This window comes from Hemitrygon akajei, chromosome 11 (genome assembly GCF_048418815.1).
Source record: "Hemitrygon akajei chromosome 11, sHemAka1.3, whole genome shotgun sequence".
NCBI classification, from domain to species: domain Eukaryota; kingdom Metazoa; phylum Chordata; class Chondrichthyes; order Myliobatiformes; family Dasyatidae; genus Hemitrygon; species Hemitrygon akajei.
In genome coordinates, this window is record NC_133134.1 from 85,567,449 (window position 1) to 85,588,868 (window position 21,420).

General features: G+C 50.2%; 1 protein-coding gene across 1 annotated transcript in view; it reads left to right on the forward strand.

Annotated features, from left to right (window-relative positions):
* The window catches only part of LOC140736357 (soluble guanylate cyclase 88E-like), a 54,222-nt gene extending 33,390 nt beyond the window's left edge, over positions 1–20,832 (forward strand). The window contains 7 exon segments of the mRNA XM_073062346.1: positions 181–301; positions 5,075–5,204; positions 17,479–17,625; positions 18,531–18,677; positions 19,738–19,852; positions 19,855–19,892; positions 20,635–20,832. Of these exon segments, the coding sequence (XP_072918447.1) occupies positions 181–301; positions 5,075–5,204; positions 17,479–17,625; positions 18,531–18,677; positions 19,738–19,852; positions 19,855–19,892; positions 20,635–20,832 (896 nt within the window).
* The last annotated feature ends 588 nt before the right edge of the window (positions 20,833–21,420 follow it).

The following is a 21,420-nucleotide window of genomic DNA, read 5'->3' on the forward strand; positions in this document are numbered from 1 at the left end:
CACTGTGGGTAGAGACACTGTCCCATGGCGCCAGCGACCCGGGTTTGGCGGACGAGGGGAGGAGTGGATGGAGAGTTAAAAATGGGGAGGGTACAGGTTGGATGAGGAGGGGTGGGAAAGGAATGGGGAGGGGAGGGGATTTCCGTGACCCCGTCACCGATGTGCCGCCCCCTTCCACAGGGAAGTGCAGTGACACCATCTTTGAGGACATGCGGGAACCCTCCAAGAAGCCGCTGCACCTGAAGGGACAGATGAAGTACGTGTCCCAGTGGGATTCCCTCATCTTCCTCGGCACCCCCATGTGAGTGTGCTCGGGATCCCGGGATCGTGCCGTCCCCCCACCGTCACAGGAGGGGCTGGTGGCACCTCTGTACCTGCTGCCTACACACGTGTGTGTGTATACATATAGACACACTCACACTCACTTACTCACACTCACTCACACTCACACTCACTCACTCACTCACACTCACTCACTCACTCACACACACTCTCTCACACTCACACACACACACACACACACACACACAAACACACACACACACACACACACACACACACACACACTCTCTCACACTCGCACATTCACACACACGCTAATGTCATGGTACAGATCCCCCTCCCATGATGACTCACCGAGCACATCTGCCCCACCAGCTGTGAAGTGCCTCTCCCTGTCTCCCTCACCCCTGGACAGCGAGGAAACACCTTCACCTGTCAATTCCTCGCTCTCCATCTCACTGGACTCTGGCTGCATCAGGGGAACCAGGGTCACGTCCCCCGGTGTAGAGGGCTCATCTCGGGGATGGGGGGTAGCGGGAAGCAAAATGACGTCTCCGTGACGCGGCTGTCGGCAAACTGCTGACAGTGTGTGAGGAGTCGGGGTACCGAAGGGGGAGAGAGCTTTAAATACACCGGGAGTTCAGTTCTGATCAGTGCGAGGTTGACAAATCCAGATAGGACTTTCACAGTGCACAGCAGGGCCGTGGACAGTGTAGGACAGGGCCCGGGGGTTGGAGGACAGGGCCCGGGGGATGGAGGACAGGGCCCGGGGGGTGTAGGACAGGGCCCGGGGGGTGTAGGACAGAACCCGGGGGGTGTAGGACAGGGCCCGGGGGGTGTAGGACAGAGCCCGGCGGGTGGAGGACAGAGCCCTGGGGGTGTAGGACAGAGCCCTGGGGGTGGAGGACAGGGCCCGGGGGGTGTTAGACAGAGCCCTGGGGGTGTAGGACAGGGCCCGGGGGTTGGAGGACAGGGCCCGGGGGGTGTAGGACAGGGCCCGGGGGGTGTAGGACAGAGCCCTGGGGGTGGAGGACAGGGCCCGGGGGGTGTTAGACAGAGCCCAGGGGGTGTAGGACAGGGCCCGGGGGTTGGAGGACAGGGCCCGGGGGGTGTAGGACAGGGCCCGGGGGGTGTAGGACAGAACCCGGGGGGTGTAGGACAGGGCCCAGGGGGTGGAGGACAGAGCCCTGGGGGTGGAGGACAGGACCCCGGGGGGTGGAGGACAGAGCCCTGGGGGTGTAGGACAGAGCCCGGCGGGTGGAGGACAGGGCCCCGGGGGGTGGAGGACAGAGCCCGGGGTGTGTAGGACAGAGCCCGGGGGGGTGTAGGACAGGGCCCGGGGGGGTGTAGGACAGGGCCCGGGGGGGTGGAGGACAGAGCCCGGGGTGTGTAGGACAGAGCCCGGGGTGTGTAGGACAGAGCCCGGGGGGGTGTAGGACAGGGCCCTGGGGGGTGTAGGACAGGGCCCGGGGGGTGGAGGACAGTGCCCGGGGGGTGGAGGACAGTGCCCGGGGGGTGGAGGACAGGGCCCGGGGGGTGTAGGACAGAGCCCGGCGGGTGGAGGACAGGGCCCGGGGGGTGGAGGACAGAGCCCGGCGGGTGTAGGACAGAGCCCGGCGGGTGGAGGACAGAGCCCGGTGGGTGGAGGACAGAGCCCTGGGGGTGTAGGTCAGAGCCCTGGGGGTGGAGGACAGGGCCCGGGGGGTGTTAGACAGAGCCCGGGGGGTGGAGGACAGGGCCCTGGGGGGTGGAGGACAGAGCCCGGGGGGTGTAGGACAGAGCCCTGGGGGGTGTAGGACTGGGCCCAGGGGGTGTAGGACAGAGCCCTGGGGGGTGGAGGACAGGGCCCTGGGGGGTGGAGGACAGAGCCCGGGGGGTGGAGGACAGGGCCCGTGGGGTGGAGAACAGGGCCCTGGGGGGTGAAGGACAGAGCCCAGGCGGTGTAGGACAGGGCCCGGGGGGTGGAGGACAGGGCCCGGGGGGTGTTAGACAGAGCCCTGGGGGTGTAGGACAGGGCCCGGGGGATGGAGGACAGGGCCCGGGGGGTGTAGGACAGGGCCCAGGGGGTGGAGGACAGGGCCCGGGGGGTGTAGGACAGAACCCGGGGGGTGTAGGACAGGGCCCGGGGGGTGTAGGACAGAGCCCGGCGGGTGGAGGACAGAGCCCTGGGGGTGTAGGACAGAGCCCTGGGGGTGGAGGACAGGGCCCGGGGGGTGTTAGACAGAGCCCTGGGGGTGGAGGACAGAGCCCTGGGGGTGTAGGACAGAGCCCTGGGGGTGGAGGACAGGGCCCGGGGGGTGTTAGACAGAGCCCAGGGGGTGTAGGACAGGGCCCGGGGGTTGGAGGACAGGGCCCGGGGGGTGTAGGACAGGGCCCGGGGGGTGTAGGACAGAACCCGGGGGGTGTAGGACAGGGCCCAGGGGGTGGAGGACAGAGCCCTGGGGGTGGAGGACAGGACCCCGGGGGGTGGAGGACAGAGCCCTGGGGGTGTAGGACAGGGCCCGGGGGTTGGAGGACAGGGCCCGGGGGGTGGAGGACAGAGCCCTAGGGGTGTAGGACAGTGCCCGGGGGGTGGAGGACAGGGCCCGGGGGGTGTAGGACAGAGCCCGGCGGGTGGAGGACAGGGCCCGGGGGGTGGAGGACAGAGCCCTGGGGGTGTAGGACAGGGCCCGGGGGGGTGTAGGACAGAGCCCGGCGGGTGGAGGACAGGGCCCGGGGGGTGGAGGACAGAGCCCTGGGGGTGTAGGACAGAGCCCAGCGGGTGGAGGACAGGGCCCCGGGGGGTGGAGGACAGGGCCCTGGGGGGTGTAGGACAGGGCCCGGGGGGTGGAGGACAGGGCCCGGGGGGTGGAGGACAGGGCCCTGGGGGGTGGAGGACAGAGCCCGGGGGGGTGTAGGACAGAGCCCTGGGGGGGTGTAGGACAGGGCCCAGGGGGTGTAGGACAGAGCCCTGGGGGGTGGAGGACAGGGCCCTGGGGGGTGGAGGACAGAGCCCGGGGGGTGGAGGACAGGGCCCGTGGGGTGGAGAACAGGGCCCTGGGGGGTGAAGGACAGAGCCCAGGCGGTGTAGGACAGGGCCCGGGGGGTGGAGGACAGGGCCCTGGGGGTGTTAGACAGAGCCCTGGGGGTGTAGGACAGAGCCCGGGGGGCTGTAGGACAGGGCCCGGGGGGTGTAGGACAGGGCCCTGGGTGGTGAAGGACAGAGCCCGGGGGGTGTAGGACAGGGTCCGGGGGGTGGAGGACAGGGCCCGGCGGGTGGAGGACAGAGCCCTGGGGGTGTAGGACAGAGCCCTGGGGGTGGAGGACAGGGCCCGGGGGGTGTTAGACAGAGCCCTGGGGGTGTAGGACAGGGCCCGGGGGGTGGAGGACAGGGCCCGGGGGGTGGAGGAACACGGTTCCTTGAGAGTACACTTCACCAGTCAGGTGCTGAGAATAGGAGTTGGGATGTTATGTTGCAGTTGTAGAAGACTTTGAGGCTGTGTTTGGTTGTGGTGTGTGCATTCTTGGTCCCCTGCTATAGGAAAGACCAGAAGACACATTTAGGCCATTTGCTTCATTGAGTCTGTCTGCCATTCCACCACAACCGATTTATTATGGTTCTCAATCCTGTTCTCCCTATGCCTTTACTATCAAGAACCTATCAATCTCCACTTTAAGTACACCCAATGACCTGGACTCCACAGCTGTCTGTGGCAATGAATTCCACAGGTTCACCACCCTCTGGCTAAAGGGTCGTCCTTCCATGCTGAGACCATGTCCTCCGGTCATAGACCCCCCCGCCCCCACTGTAGGAAACATCATCTCCACATCCTCTCTGTCTCGGCCTTTCAATATTCAATAGGTTTCAATGAGATCCTCCTTCATTCTTCTAAACTCCAGCGAGTACAAGCCCAGAGCCAACAAAGGCTCCTCGCAACACGAAACCTTTCATTCCCAGGAGAAATGTGGTTAAACTAGAGAGAGTGCAGAGGAGATTTACAAGGATGCTCGAAGGACTCGAGGGACAGAGTTATGGCGAGGAGGCAAGCAGGGTGGGACTTTATTCATTAGAGCTGAGGAGGTCTTACAGAGGACTATAAAACCGTGAGAGGCAGAGATAGGCTGAATGTACACAGACTTTTTCCCAGGGTTGGAGATTAAGGACTGGAGGGCACAGGTTTAAAGTGAGAGGGGAGAGATTTAATAGGAAACTATTAGTCAGTACATGGAACGAGCTCCCAGAGGAAGTGGTTGAGGCAGGCACATTAACAACATTTAAAAAGCATCTGAATAGGTACACAGATAGGAAAGGTTTAGAGGGATACGCACAGGTACACGGATAGGAAAGGTTTAGAGGGATACGGATAGGAAAGGTTTAGAGGGATACGGACAGGTACACGGATAGGAAAGGTTTAGAGGGATACGGACAGGTACACGGATAGGAAAGGTTTAGAGGGATACGGACGGGTACACGGATAGGAAAGGTTTAGAGGGATACGGACAGGTACACGGATAGGAAAGGTTCAGAGGGATACGGACAGCTACACGGATAGGAAAGGTTTAGAGGGATACGGACAGGTACACGGATAGGAAAGGTTTAGAGGGATACGGACAGGGACACAGATAGGAAAGGTTTAGAGGGATGGCCAAATATAGGCATGTGGGACTGGCTTAGTTGGGAATCTTGATCAGTGTGGATCATTAGGCTGAAGGGGCTTTTCTGTGCTGTGTGACTCCATGAGATGATAGAGTGAGCCATAGGGAACATTTTTGAAGGGTATGGGTTTAACAGCTACCTACCCTTCTCCCTCAGAATCGAGACAGTGGAGGACATGATCAAAATGGGGGTTTATGTCAACGACCTCAACCTTCATGACTCCAGCCGGGAACTAATCCTTGCTGGGACACAGCAATCTGCCGAACTTCAGCTTGCTCTGGACCAGGTGAGTCACCCCGGAAGGAAACCATTGTCACTGTGTAAATCTCTGGTCAGGCTACACTTAGAGTACTGTGTGCATTTCTGGTCACCCCTAACAGAAGGACGTGGAGGCTTTGGGGAGAGTTTCATCAGGATGCTGCCTGGATTAGAGGTTTTGAGCTATAAAGGAAGGTTGGACAAACTTGGTTTGTTTTCTCTGGAGTGACGGAGAAGGGGGGAGACCTGAGAGGCAAAGATAGGGCTGACAGTGTAGAATCATTTTTTCAGGGGGAAAAATACCTAATACCAGAGGGCATAGATTTAAGGTGAGAGTGGGGAGTGAGAGGAGAGTTAGTTTAACCTGGCATCATGGTCAGTACCAATATGGTGGGCCAGAGGAACTGTCCCTGAGCTGGACTGTCCTATATTCTTTGTTCTATGTTAAGACCGAGTCTTCAGGAAAACCAGTTCTCATATAATCAGTCCGGAGCTAAGAGGGTAACTTTATAAATAGTGATATCTTGAGGGTGCCGACTCAGATCAGGAAACTGGTGAAGAGATATGGCCTGCAGTCAGGAATAATACTCCGGATGTGGGAGAGGCTCAGTGGGACAGCCAGCATCCATGGAGAGTCGACGGAGACCCTTCATTGGGACTAAAATCGTAGAGGGGAGATGGTCATAAACACAAGAGATTCTGCAGATGTGGGAAATCTTGAGCAATACTCAGCAAGACAGGCAGCCTCCATGGAGAGGAATAAACAGTCGACTGGGGGGTGGGGGAGTTGCAGAAGCAAGAGTAAGAAGGTGAGGGAGGGGAGGAGTATGAATCGATCAGTGATAACTGCCCCCTTCCTTTCCAGTCCTGATGAAGGGTTTTGGCCCAAAACATTGACTGTTTATTTCCCTCTGTAGATGCTGCCTGACCTGCTGAGTTCCTCCAGCATTTTGTGAGGGGGAGGCAGTCGGTATAAAGAGATGAGTGGAAAGGAGCGGGAGGTGATGGGGGGATCCAGGAGAGGACGGTTGATAGGAAGATGGAGGAGGGGGTGAATGGGGACAGTGACAGAGGCTGGGAGGTGACAAGCGGGTACCGATGGAGAACTCTGGGCAAGCATGGACCCAAATAGGGGAGGCAGATAGGGCAGATGGGAAGAGTGGGGTGGGGGGAAAGGTGGGCCCTGTGGGGGGAGTGTTTGGGCGAGAGGCAGATCGGTAGAGGAGAGGGACAGAGGCATGGTGATGGGAGCTTTGACTCAGACTTAGAGACTTAGAAACTTGCAGGAGGGCCCTTCCAGCCCAAAGAGTCCGCGCCACCAAATTATTTGTGACCGATTAACCCAAGCTTTTGGAATGTGAGAGGTGACTGGAGCGCCCGGAGGAAGCCCACACGGTCATGGGGAGGACCTCTTACCGGCAGTGGCGGACATTGAGCCTGGGTCGCTGGTGCTGTGATAGTGTTACCATGACAACCCCTCCCCTGGGCTGGGACGGGTTTGGCAGGAAGCAGTGGATCAGAAGGGCAGGTGGAGTGGGGGGGGGGGGGGTGGCGGCGATCTGAAGCTGGAGAATTCAGTGCTCACGCCACTGGGCTGTAGCCACCCCTTCCGAGTGTCCGAAACGGTGAGCATCCCTAATTCCAGGATTTCAGTTTGTTTTACAGTACAAACAATCCTACAAATGGCAAGTAAACTAAAAGAGCTGAGAAATGATGCTAAGACAAAAGGCTGATCTTTTGAAAAATAAATCACTTTTCTAGATGAGAGAAATTCCTTGGATAGAGATGAATTAGTTAAGAGGCAACATAATTAAAATGATTACATCACGTGGGTCATGTGCTAATACTCAGCCAATGGAAAAAAAGCAAGATGATAAAGGATTCTAACCTCATTTCCTCTGACCGTACTGTTCCGCTCTCTCTCCGCACTAATCCCGACTTCCCATCCAACCTGCAGATAAGGGGGGAGCTGCAGTAGTCTGGTGGAGGCCAGGCAACAACTGTCAGACACCTCCCCTTACCTGCCCCTCAAACAGGACCTCACCAGGCCATTGTCTCCCACACCATCACCAACCTTATCAGCTCTGGGGATCTCCCATCCACTGCCACCAACCTCATAGTTCCCACACCCCGCACTTCCCGTTTCTACCTCCTACCCAAGATCCACAAACCTACCTGTCCAGGTAGACCTATTGTTGCTGCTTGTTCCTGCCTTACCAAATTTATATCTGTATACCCCCCCATCTAAAATCCACAAACCCGCTTGTCCAGATAGACCCATTGTTTCTGCTCGTTCCTGCCCCAATGAACTGCATACCTCGACTCTGTTCTATTCCTCCCCCTGCCCACCCCTCAGTTCAGTCCCTATACAACTCCATCCCTCATCAGCAGGGCCCTAAAGCTCTTTCTGGACCAGACCCAACCAATTCCCCTCCACCACCACTCTCCTCCATCTGGTAAAACTTGTTCTCACTCTCAGTAATTTCTCCTTTGGCTCCTCCCACTTCCTTCAAACAAAAGGTGTAGCCATGGGCACTCACCTGGGTCCCAGCTATGGCTGCCTGTTTGTTGGCTACATGGAACAGTCTGTGTTCCAAGCCTAGACTGCCAACTCTTCCTCCGCTACGTTGGTGCCGCTTCCTGCGCCCATGCTGAGCCCTTCGACTTCCACCCTGTCCTCAAACTTACTTAGTCCACTTCTCGCACCTCCCTCTTCTTTCTTGATCTCTCTGACTCCATCTCTGGAGACAATCTATCTACTGATATCTTTTACTGATTCTCATAACTACCTGGACCATACCGCTTCCCACCCTGTCGCTTGTAAAAACACCATTCCCTTCTCTCAACTCCTCCGTCTCAGCCATATCTGCTCTCAGGATGAGGCTTTTCACTCAGGAACTACTGAGATGTCATTTTTCTTCAAAGAAAGGGGCTTCCCTTCCTCCGCCATCAATGCCACCCTCACTCACTTCTCTTCCATTTTGCGTATATCTGCCCTCACCCCTTCCTCCCACCACCCTACCAGCGATAGGGTTCCTCTTGTCCTTACCTACTACCCCACCAGCCTCCGCGTCCAGCACATAATTCTCCAGAACTTCCGCCGTCTCCAATGGGATCTCACCACCAAGCACATCTTTCCCTCCCCCCCCCCCCCCCACCACTTCCTGCTTTCCGCAGGGATCGCTCCCTACGCGACTCTCTTGTCCATTCGCCCCTCCCCACTGATCTTCCTCCTGGCACTTACCCTTGCCCCTACACCTCCTCCCTCCTTACCATAGAAGGCACCAAACAGTCCTTCCAGGTGAGGTGACACTCACCTGTGAGTCTGCTGGGGTCACCTACTGTATACAGGGTCCTGTACATTGGTGAGGCCGATGCAGATGGGGAGACCACTTCGACAAACACCTGCGCTTCACCTGCCAGAAAAAAGCGGGATCTCCTGGCAGCCATCCATTTTAATTCTACTTCCCAATCCCATTCCAATATGTCAGTCCATGGCCTCCTTTACCGAGGCCACACTCGGATTGAAGGAGCACCACCTTATCTTCTATTACGGTAGCCCCCAACATGATGACATGACCATCGATTTCTCGAACTTCAGGCTCCCCCTCCAATCCCTCTCCTTCACCATTCCTGTTTCCCTCTCTTACTTTATCTCCTTACCTGCCCATCACCTCCCCCTTCCCTTTCTTCCAGGGTCTTCTACCCTCTCCTATCAGACTCCCCCTTCTCCAGCCCTTTATCTCTCTCACCAATCAACTTCCCAGCTCTTTACTTCACCCCTCCCCCTCTCTGTTTCACCTATCACCTGCCGCCTTGTACTTTTCTCTCCCGACTCCTTTGCCCTTCCTTTCCGGTCCTGATGAAGGGTCTCGGCCCGAATCATCAGCGGTTTGCACTCAGCCTGACCTGCTGAGCTCCTCCGGCATTTTGTGTGGGTTGCTTTGGATTTCCAGTATCTGCAGATTTTCTTGTGAAGGTGATAAACCGTTAGTTTAGCTGCTATACCACTTTCTGCTAGAAGGTGTGAAAAACACATGGAGTTTGTTTAAAAAGTACAAACCTTATAAAAAGTATAAGGAAACAGTGGTTTCCGACAGCACATTCTCCCCGTTGCCTCTCAGTGCTCTCGTTCCCTCCCACGTTACAAGGACGTATGGGTTAGGGTTAGTGAGCTGTGGGCGTGCTATACTGATGCCCGAAGCTGTCCCCAGCACAATCCTCACACTGAGTTGGTCATTGATACATTTCAAAGTGTGTGTCAGTGGTTCAAAGGCACGAGAGAGGAGTTATCAGTGAGGATGACATGGACATCTCCAAACTCTCCAGACAGTATTAACAAGTTTAGAAGATCGGGGATTCAGAGCATAGCGCAGCAAGTATGAATTCTTTAAACCAAGATTCACTCACTGTGGTCACACCATTGACACACAACCGTGCTGAGAAAATTCAAGCAGTGGCAGATGCCCCAAGGCCAAAGGATGTGTCACATGGGTCCTTTCAGGATTTCTCAATTACCAAAACAGATTCCTGCCACACCTGGCCACTGTGCTCCACCCTTTCAACTCATTCCTTGCAGATCAGGAAGAAATGGACAAAGCAGTGTGAGGTGGCTCTCCAAACGTCAAAGGAAATGATGACATCAGACACTGTGCTCACACATTGTGATCCATATTGTCCTGTGACACCTCACCTTACGGTCAAGGTGCAGCCATGTGACATTTTACGAGTGATGAACGTGAAAGTCCCACAGCCTTTGTATCATGCTCCCTTACTGCTGCAGAGAAAAATTACACACAGATTGACAGAGAGGCACGGAGTCTGGTTTGGGGCGTAAAACATTTCCACCAGAACCTGTATGGGAGAGAGTTTACTCTCATTACTGATCATCAACCGCTAGCGTCCATTTTTAACCCACGGAAGGGCGTTCCACTGACAGCAGCAGCGCGAATGCAGAGACGGGCTCTGTTTCTTGGAGAATCGAATTCAAGAGGATGACTAATTTTGGAAATCCTGCTGGATTCTTTTGTTTACCCCTGGAAGAGGAAATACCTGAGAAATTTACAAAGTGGACCCAGCTGAGAGCTACCTACAGACGGAGATGGAAGAAAAGTCCATCTCACCATAAACACTCACCCACAGCAGCAACGAAGCATTACCCTTCCCCTCCACCCCACTTGTCCCAGTCTCCCGAACGCAAACCGAAAGTCTCTCTATTGCGGCAGCGATGATCCAGAAAAGACCCCACAATGTCTCGGGTCTACATGACAACCCAAAATGACTGGAATGTGCAACAGAAATTCCAGTTCCCCCTTTTTTTTAACCACATCATAACAGTTAGCCTGAATTCAGTGGTTGGGAAGATGGAAGGTTGTTGGAGTCAATTGTTGAGGATGAGGTTTCGGGGCATATGATAAAATAGGATGAAGTCAGCATGGTTCCCTGAAGGGAAAATCTTGTCTGACAAATCTGTTGGAATTCTTTTGAATTTTTAAGAAAATTGAATATCCCTAGATTAACAACAGAAGATAGTGTACTTCTAGACGCATCTATTATGGAAACCGAAATAAAGGAGGTTATTTTTTCAATGAATTCAGGTAAAGCCCCTGGTCCGGATGGTTATACTGCGGAATTTTTTAAATCCTCTTCTTCTATACTCTCTCCTTGGCTTTGTAAAATTTTTAAAGATGCGTTAACTGTAGGTAAATTACCACAATCTTTTTATGATGCCTCTATTTCTCTAATTCTTAAAAAAGATAAAGACCCCACTGAATGTGCATCCTATCGGCCTATATCCTTGCTGAATACGGACTCTAAGATTTTTACCAAAATTTTGGCCACTAGATTAGAAAATATATTACCTCAAATTATCTCTGAAGACCAGACCGGATTTATTAAAAACTGTTACTAATCTTTTAACATCAGAAAATTAATTAATATAATTTATACTCCTTCATCTAAAATACCAGAATGTGTCATTTCCTTAGATGCTGAAAAAGCGTTTGATAGAGTTGAATGGCTATATTTATTTAATACGTTGCAGAATTTTAATTTTAGTCTGAAATTTATATCATGGATTAAATTAATATATTATAAACCTTTGGCTCCGGTTCTTACCAATAATCAGAGATCTCTTTTTTTTCAGTTATCCCGTGGTACGAGGCAAGGCTGTCCTTTAAGTCCTCTATTATTTGACATTGTTCTGGAACCTTCAGCCATTGCCATTCATGAATCACCTAATATTTTTGGTATTACCCGTGGGGAAGGGACTTATAAGTTATCATTATATGCGGATGATTTGTGACTATACATATCTGACCCTGAGAGATCTATTCCTGCTATTTCGTCCTTGCTTGCTCAGTTTAGTAGCTTTTCTGGTTACAAACTGAACTTTAATAAGAGTGAATTATTTCCATTAAATATGCAAGTTCCAATTTATAAACATTTACCATTTAAAGTTGTCACAGATCATTTTACTTATTTGGGTATTAAAATTACCAAGAAACATAAGGATTTATTTAAAGTTAATTTTTTACCTTTAATTGACCAAATTAAGCAACTTGTTACCAGGTGGTCCCCATTATCTTTGTCATTGGTTGGTCGAATTAATGCTATTAAGATGATGGTATTGCCCAATTTTTATATTTATTTCAAGCATTACCAATTTTTATTCCTAAATCTTTTTTTGATATTATTGACTCCAAAGTAACCTCGTATGTGTGGCAGAATAAAAATCCTAGATTAAGTAAAAAATATTTACAGAAGCCTAAGAAGGAGGGTGGTTTGGCTTTGCCAAACCTGAGATTTTACTATTGGGCAGTTAATATTCGATATTTAATATTTTGGATACAAGAATCGATTATAGCATCTTGCCCACAATGGGTAAATTTGGAATGTAAATCTGTACAAGACTTTTCATTATTTTCTATTTTAGGATCTTCGCTTCCCTTTGTTTCATCTAAATTGAATAAACAAATAACTAATCCTATAGTTAAACATACATTATGAATATGGTTTCAATTTTGTAAATTCCTTGGCTCGAATAAATTTATCTTATCAAGCCCTATTATATCTAACTTTTTTTTCGACCCTCTTTTATGGATCAAGCCTTTGTATTATGGAAAACAAAAGGTATAACATGTTTTTGTGATCTATTTTTAGATAACAGTTTTATGTCCTTTGAACAGCTATCCAATAAATATAATTTGCCTAAAACTCATTTTTTTAGATACTTGCAAGTTAGAAATTTCTTGAATAATATGTTACAGTGTTTTCCGAAATTATGTCCAATGGACATTACGGAAATTTTTTTAGCTCTGATTCCTTGCCAGAAGGGTTTAGTAGCCACCATTTATAATATGATCATGAAAATACAGCCAGAAGTATCAGAAAAAATTAAGAAGGAATGGGATAAAGAACTTTTTTGTTTTATACCCACTGAGCAGTGGGAGAAAATTTTACAATTAGTCAATTCCTCTTCTATTTGTGCTAAACATGCCCTAATACAATTTAAGGTTCTACATAGGGCTCACATGTCCAAGGATAAACTTGCTCGATTTTATTCTTATGTTAATCCAACCTGTGACAGATGTCATTCTGAAGTCGCTTCATTGACCCACATGCTTTGGTCTTGCCCCTGTTTGCAAAATTATTGGAAAGATATTTTTGGTATTATTTCAAAAGTTCTGAATATTAAATTGCAACCACATCCTATTACTGCAATTTTTGGTTTACCAATGGTGGATAATAGTTATTTATCCCCCTCAGCTCGACGGATGATTGCATTTGTTACATTAATAGCTAGATGTATCCTATTGAACTGGAAAGAAATTAATCCTCCAACTACATTTCAGTGGTTTTCTCAAACTATTTCTTGTTTGAGTTTAGAAAAAATTAGAAGCTTTAGAAGTTAGAAGTTAAAATTAGAAGTCGTCTTTGACCCTTCAGTTAAATTTGAAGAAACTTGGAGACCATTTATTCAACATTTTCGTATGAGCTAAACTGACTTTCTAAACCTTACTTTTATTATCCCTAATTATTTGGATGGAGGTGCGGAGTTATTGATGCTACTGTGTATATTTGACATAATGCAATGGCCCATGTTGGTTAGGTTCTTTTTTTGGGGGCGGGGTTTTTCTTATTTACTCCATTTTTCATAATTACTATGAGGTTGGGAGGTTATTATATATGGATTATCATCTATTTGTAATTATACTTTAAACTATTAATTATGTATTCTCAAACTCTGTATTCGTGTTTCATTTATGTTTGTTTAAAATTAATAAAAAGATTTAAAAAGAAAGAAAGGAATTCTTTGAGGAAGGAAAGACAGAGGGGAGGGAGAAAGGAGAGTCAATGGATCTTATTTACTTGGATTATCAGAAGACCTTTGACAAGGAGAGCATGGATAAAAGACTGGCTGGTTGGCAGGAGGCAAAGAGTCACAATAAAGGAGGCCTATTCTGATTGGCTGGCAGTGACTTGTGGTGTGGGCCATGGAGAACGGGTCAAGGACAGTGGAAACAGACAAGCCAACTGTGCCATGAGGTTGAAGGAGATGGAGGCTGCCATTTTTGTGAAGCTGCTCTACGTCCTCCATTTTGTGAACTGAAGTTGCTTGTCTTGACTAATGTTTTAAAGTAGACACAATGATGCTCCAGGTAATCTGCTGGAGCAGAGGTCATCGCCAAATAAAAGGTTACTTATGAGCCATCCTTTGGTTGGATGTAACATGTGACTGTTGGGGTCTGTGTGCGCCCTGAGTAGTTTGAGCTGGTTGCTGGTTTGGTAACTGATTGAAGACAATGAGTCATAAATTGCCAGTTGTCAGTTGTGGAAGAAGGGCAATAAATGGATGCTGGCTTGGACCAGAACCAATAAGAAGGTGATATGTGTCAGTCAGGTGACCTGTAGCCAATAACACTGAACTAGTAAGGAATGAATATAGGTTTTTGGATACAGCACAGCGATCTCTCTCTAGAGACCTGCCATCAGAAGGAAGAACCCCCATGCCAGGAGCAGGGTGCAGAAAGGATCGATCATCTGGCCAACGGAGAGCCCCCATTTCAGTGTTATAAATTGGACAAGTGGTCTGAGTGAGTATTGATACAAAGGGAACAGTAGAATTCACGTTCTAAGCTGTTGGCGGCCTGGGGTTACGTTGTTGTTTGTGCAGAGACAATGAAGTATGAGCTTTGGTTAATTGAGTTGTGGAGTGAATTTCCCAGCCTAGTTCAGTTGACGAGTGCCCAGCAGTGGTGTCCCACAGGGGCTGGTATCTTCACGTTATATGTCAGTGACTTGGATGACAGAACTGATGGCTTTGTGGCCATGTTTGCAGGTGATACAAAGATAGGTGGAGGGGCAGGTAGTGTTGAGAAAGCAGAGAGCCGCAGATGGACTTGGACAGAGTGGGAGAATGGGCGAAGAAGCAGCGGGTTGAATATAATGTAGGGAGGTGCATGGTCATGTACTTTGGTAGAAGAAATGAAGATGTGGACTATTTTCCAAACGGGAAGAAAATTCAAAGGTGCAAAGAGACTTGAATCTTTGTGCAGGATTTCCTGAAGGGTAACTTGCAGGTAGAGGTGGTGGTGAGGATGGCAAATGCTGTGTTAGCTTTCATTTCCAGAGGACCAGAATGTAAAAGCAATGTAAAAGCGTTGCTGAGACTTCATAAGGCAGCGGTCAGACCGCACTTGGAGTGTTGGGAGCAGTTTTGAGCCCCTAATCTAAGAAAAGTTGTGTGGGTGTTGGAGAGGGCCCACAGGAGGTTCGGAAGAATGATTCTGGGAATGAAAGGGTTAACATATGAAGAGCATTTGATGGTTCTGTGCCTGTACTCACTGGAATTTAGAAGTATGACGGGGTATCTCGTTGAAACCTACTGAATATTGAAAGGCCGAGCTGGAGTGGAAGTGGAGAGGATGTTTCCTATAGTGGGTGAGTCTAGGACCAGACTAGAAGGACGCCCCTTTAGAATAGAAATGAGGAGGAATATCTTTAGCCAGAGGGAAGTGAATCTGTGCAAGTCATTGCCACAGACACTGTGGAAGCCGGGCCATTGGGTATATTTAAAGCAGAGGTTGACAGGTTGTTGGTTAGTCAGGGTGTCAGAGATTACAGGGAGAAGGCAGAGCATGGGGGTTGAGAGGGGTAATAAATCAGCCATGAGAGACTCGATGGACCAAATGGCCGAAAGCTGCTCATGCATCCTATGGTCTCACATAAGAAACAAAGCTAATCCTTGTGCATGGAACCGTTCTCGTGCATTTTACACAGTATTATTGCACCCAGCACATTCCCTGGCACCCCCACCACCCTCAGGCCCCCTCTAAATCTTCCACCTCTCACCTTTAGACCTCTTTACCCTGGGGAGAAAGAGTGTGACCACCCACCTTAACGTGATATTATAAACCAGAACTTCACACAGTACTTCAACTTCCTGTACGGCTGGGGCGCCGTGGAGGCATATAGCGGTCCACGTGACACTTGGGGCGCCCGAGTTCAATCCCGATGCCGTCTCTCAGAAGTTTCTACGCTCTTCCCGTGAACGTGTGGGTTTCCTCCGGGTGCTCCGGTTTCCTTCACCGGTTAGTAGGTTAACTGGTCACTATAAATTGTCTAGGGGTGCTGGGTGGCACAGCTCGTTGGGCGAGAAGGGCTTGTCCGTGTTTTAAAACTAAATAAATAAATAAACACCGAGTCCCAACTCCTGTACTCTGCCCTGACTGATGAAGGCCAGCGGGCTGACTGCCTTGTTTACCGGTGTCACAGCCTCCCTGGGACCACACTACCTGCTCTCTTAGGTTTCTCTCTTCTACAAAGACCCCTGTGTAAGTCCTAAGCTGGTTTACCTTACCAAAATGCAACAACTTCCCATTTGGCCAAGTTGAACCGTGGCACGGCCAAGTTTAACGCTTTACAGCGCCGGTGACCCGGGTTCAATTCCCGCCACAGTCTGTAAGGAGTTTGTATGTTCTCCCCATTACCACATGGGTTTTGCTCGGACTGTTCCGGTTTCCTCCCACAGTCCAAAGACCCAGGGGTCAGCAGGGTATTTGGCTACATGGGGTAATTGGGTGGCATATGTTCATCGGGCATTCCAGGCTTGTAACCATGCTGTACAGAACTATGCAAGAGTCTTAGCAGTTTTATTTGGTATAATCCCTCACTATATTCATGGTACTTCTCCATCAGACCAACATGTAATTGCATTTGTTACATTATTGGCCAGAAGGGCTATTTTGTTGAAATGGAAAGATGCTTCTGCTCCTACTTTGATACAATGGTTCTCTCAGGTGATGCTGTGTCTTAGTTTGGAGAAAATCAGAAGTCGAACTTTTGATCCTCGATTTGATTTTGAGAAAAGGTGGGGTTAATTCGCCCGTTACTATCATCTGAGTTAATTCATATGGTTTCCTTCCGATTTTTCTTTAAGTGGATTTGAGTTGGTGGATCGATGATTTTTTAATGGAAGCTCGTATGATGTCTAGCTCCGGGGTTGTGCTCCCAATGGGTTTTTTTAATTAGTAGGGGTTCTGTTTTTTCCTTCTTTTTCTTTCAAAAAATATTTTTAACACTTTACTTTTTATTATTATTGATACATTGCTTAGCTTTGTTAATCCGTTATTTGCTAATTTAATTCCTTTTTGCACATATTGACTTAATGTATTTTTTTTTGTTAATCTTCAATAATAATTAATAAAAAGATTTTAAATGAAGAGTCTTAGGCAACTATATATAGCTAGAATGCCAAAGACTTTTGTATGGTACTGTATGTTGTTGATGGTGGGTAGGCTGGTGTCAATGAGGTCAGTGTAGGCCTCCGTTAGTCTCGATAGACCATGGATTTGCACCTTGGAAAGTTTCCAGGGCGCAAGCCTGAGCAAGGTTTTTTTTTAATGAAAGACCGGCAGTTGCCCGAGCTGCAAGTCTCCCCTCTCCACGTCACCGATGTTGTCCAGGGGAAGGGCATTAGGACCCATACAGCTTGGCACTGGTGTTGTCACAGAGCAATGTGTGGTTAAGTGCCTTCCTCAAGGACACACACGCAGCCTCAGCCAAGGCTTGAACTAGCGACCTTCAGATCACCAGATGAACGCCTTAACCACTTGGCCACGCGCCAACAATGAGGTCAGTACGCCATCTCTAAATAAATAAAATAGAATAAATTCCATTAGCCACCTTCAGCACAGTGACTGAGATCCTGTTACAACCCTGGTCAGAATTTCTTCACTATCCACCAGACGGCCAACTTCAGCAAACTTGTTAATTGTGCGTGTGCACTCGTGTTTCTCCAGGAACAACAGAAGTACGCCCAGCTCCAGGAGATCATCAAGAAGCTGGATGAGGAGAAAAAGCGAGGAGATTCCCTTCTCTACGCCATGATCCCCAAAGCTGTGGCCGATCGCCTCAGGAAGGGTGTAACGGCCCTCGAAACCTGTCAGGTATGCTGCCTTTCCCCCTCCTCTATCCTCCCCTTCTCCTTGAAGGAGGTATTGAGCCTGTAGGCCCACCCCCCAGCTATTGGTCCCGCTCCCCTCTGCCCCAAACTTTGGTACCGCACCGTGTGGCTCCGGCGTTATCCCTAGCCAGCAGGGGAGCAGAGAGAGGAGACCAAACCACCAGCATGACTGTTTGCAGAGGAAGCTGCCATTATAAACAGGCTACATGAGTGGTGGGAGGGCTTATCTACCACATGACTGTTTACATAGGAAAGTCTGACCACCAGCAATTGAGGCAGGAAACGGACACTTTTGTGTTGCGCGACTGGCGCTAATGTCACCCTCCCAGTGCACTTTGCATCTAGAAACCACCTGGAAAGCCTACACAGTAACTTTCAGCAAGGATATTGCACGGGGACTGGGAGCTGGGAGATTCTCAGCACGGTGGGTGCTGGAGTGGGGTGGGGGCAATTTCCTTCCGATTTGTAACAGCCAGTGTGCACAAAAATCCTGTGCTGTGCAATTTTTTTGCCCAGTGACAACAACATGAGCGCGCAGAATAATTTCTTCAATAAAAACAGTTCTGAAATAAGCCAGTTCTGAAATCTGCACCCAAATCATCGCAAACTCCACGGTCCGCATCAGAAAATGGAAAAGGGAATGTGATTGTGTACGATGGTGAAATATACTTAACATGCCAATGAGGTAGAGGGTGACGACCTTTTGTGCGCAGTTTGAATTCCTTTCTGTGCCAGCAGCAAAAGATATGTGCGCGCACGCCTGAGAGGGAACATTGGGGGGGGGGGGGGGGGTTGCTGGGCTGGCCGCTGAGTTGGTGCTTACTTTCAGCTGATGTGTTTGCCCTGTCTGTCTCCGACCCCACCCCTCTCCAACTGCCCCACCCCCAGGTCTTCCCTGACGTAACCATCCTCTTCAGCGACGTGGTGAAGTTCAACGAGATCTGTATCCACATCACCCCGATGCAGGTGGTGGATATGCTGAACGAGATCTACATCGTCTTCGACACACTGAGCGAGAAGCACAACGTCTACAAGGTGCCCCACCCGTACAAAGCCCCGCTTCTCAAAGCCACACCTCTCCCCTCTGACATCGTCCTACAATTCCGACCCACCCCACCCTGCCCCACCCCTCCCTGACCCACCCCTCCCTGCCCCACCCCTCCCTGACCCACCCCACCCTGCCAATCCCCACCCTTTCCTCGCCAACAAGCTCCATGCATTTCTTCTCCCGACAATCTTCGCAACTATCGTCCTCCCCAATGTCTGACCCGCCAAGCCCCATCCTACAAGCACAGCTCTCCCGGTGAGTTCCACCTCGCCAAGCCCTGCCCCCTTCCACCCCCACCCACAGCACCGCTCACCACCCCATCCTGAGCACACCACTGGTGAGCCTGTCCTACCAAGATCCACCCTAGTATTTTGAAGCCCGGAGACAGAGCCCGAGCTGAAGCTCAGCCTCTCCCCACGTAGCCCCATGCCCACTGCCCTAACTTGCACAGCTGAGCTGACTGCTCTTCGCCTTTCCTCCCTAAGCCACAACCCAATGTTGACCCACCTCTGCCCCAGACGGTTGGCAAACCGAGCCCCGCCCCTTTTTAAGCCCCCCTCAAAACTCGGCCCCTTTAGCTAGCTGTCTTCGCAGACTCCTGACCCTCACATAGCCACACCACCAGTCTCTGTCTTGCCCTATTCATCACAAGCCAGCCCCAAACACCGCCCAACAAGCCCCACCCCAAAACCCTACACAAGCCCCATCCAACACCCAACCCCACACTCCGCCCCAAACACCACACAATACCTCCCAACACCTCACTACAAACTCCACCCCAAACACCGCACAAGACCCACCCCCATCACCCGTCAATCTCCAACCCAAAACCCATATCAAAGGAGATTCACTTTGCAAAGTTTATGGTGATATCAGGGGCCACTAGGATTAAAGTCTAACTGCCCCTCTAGTGCTGGGAGGCTGCAATTACAGCATGACTGTTTACATAGCATGTTCCCCTTGCTCCCATCCATCAACGAGGTCAGGAAGGCAAAGCCCCTGTGAGGTGCGCCTGGCCTTATCGACACCCTCTTGTGTGTCCTACAGGTGGAAACTATCCGGGATGCCTACATGGTGGTTGCTGGTGTCCCCAACAAAACAACGTTCCATGCCCATCACATTTGTGACATGGCAGTAGATATGCTCAGCTCAATTAACCACCTACAGACCCTTCCACTGGGGACAACATCCAGATTCGAGTGGTGAGTCTTCAGAGTCAGGTCCAGGAGGCAGGGGGTGTTGGGGGTGAGGGAGAGCATATGGGTGGCAGGTTGTGGGAAAAGGGAGGGTGGGTGTCTCCAAAAACAAATGCCCAACTGTCAAGTCATTCTAGTCACCCTGTGGGCAGGAGTCACGTACAAGAACGAATGGCCATTTGAAACTGGGACTTCAGCATCATCATCATCATCCAATGGAAGAGAGCTTTAATTTAAACCATTTGGCCATTTGGGAATTCATCAAGAAATCAGCAGGGAGCTGTAAACAAACCCATTTGGCCATTGGTTGTTTGGATTTCAACAGCCATGAGTTAAGACCCATGACCAATGGCCGTAAGCTGTGGGGGGTTTTGTCCCATTGACTGTTGGTGTTTGGATAACCAGCGGTTAGAGGGTTCTGCATTAAACCATATGCCATTGACTGTTGTAGATGCGTCAATGATAAAGAGAGAGGGCAACAGAATGCATCTACAGTGGTTCCAGCCTGGTTGGTATTCTGGACTGTTGGATGTTGTATTTTGAACTCACTTTGATTTTGTGAGGTCACACACTATTTTCCTAAATGTTTCATTGAGCTCCACCTATTCGGAGAAACCAGACCCTGGTCGGAATATGGTAGTCAGAATGGAATAGCAGCACCCAGGATCCCCGACTACAAACGTGACCCAATGAGTGATCAGGATATCATTCACAGCTCTCCACTCATCGTTTTACCAAATGCCAATAGCCAAATGGTTTCATTTCCAATTCTCAACACGAGTACTCACCAAATCTCAACAGCCAATGGCCACGGATTCACGAAAGCTCAATAGCTAATGGCCAACAGCTGATCAAATCCCAAAATCCAATGGCTCTCAGCTCAGCAAGTCCCAGCTGCCCATGGCATTGGCTCGGCATGGAATCTGGATTCCTGGCTGAGCAATAAAGCGTATGCAGATATGTATGATTTAAAGAATTTCTGTGCTGCACCAAAAGAAGCCTATGGCCTTAGATCATCATGATTGTCCCCTCTCCTTGGTGCTAATGGGAGCGTGCTGATCTTGGACAAAGAGAAAATCCTCCATCGGTGGACTGTGCACTTCGACAGTGTTACTCAACTGTAAATGATGAAGCCTGGCCCAGAAGTGACACGTCAGCACTCTAGCAGCATCAGACCCAATAGGAGGGAAGGCGGGGCAGTGCTAACAGAAAAGCACCATCAGCTCTTCCAACTCGTGGCAGCAAGAGCTTAAAGATGCAGCCATCATTCACCTGTATAAGTGAAAGGGAAACTGACAGTCCTGAGGCGACCATCGGGGATACCTTTGCTGTCTACCACAGGCAGGCCCTTGCTGGGCCTTTTCTCGAAGGTCTCACATCGCACCTCGACTGGGGATTCCCACCAGAGAGGCAGTGTGGATTCTGAAAAGAGTGTGGGATTATCCACATGGTGTTCTCTGCAAGAGAAATGTCAGCAGCAAAACACTAACAGGAGAAAATCTGCAGATGCTGGAAATCTGAGCAACACACACAA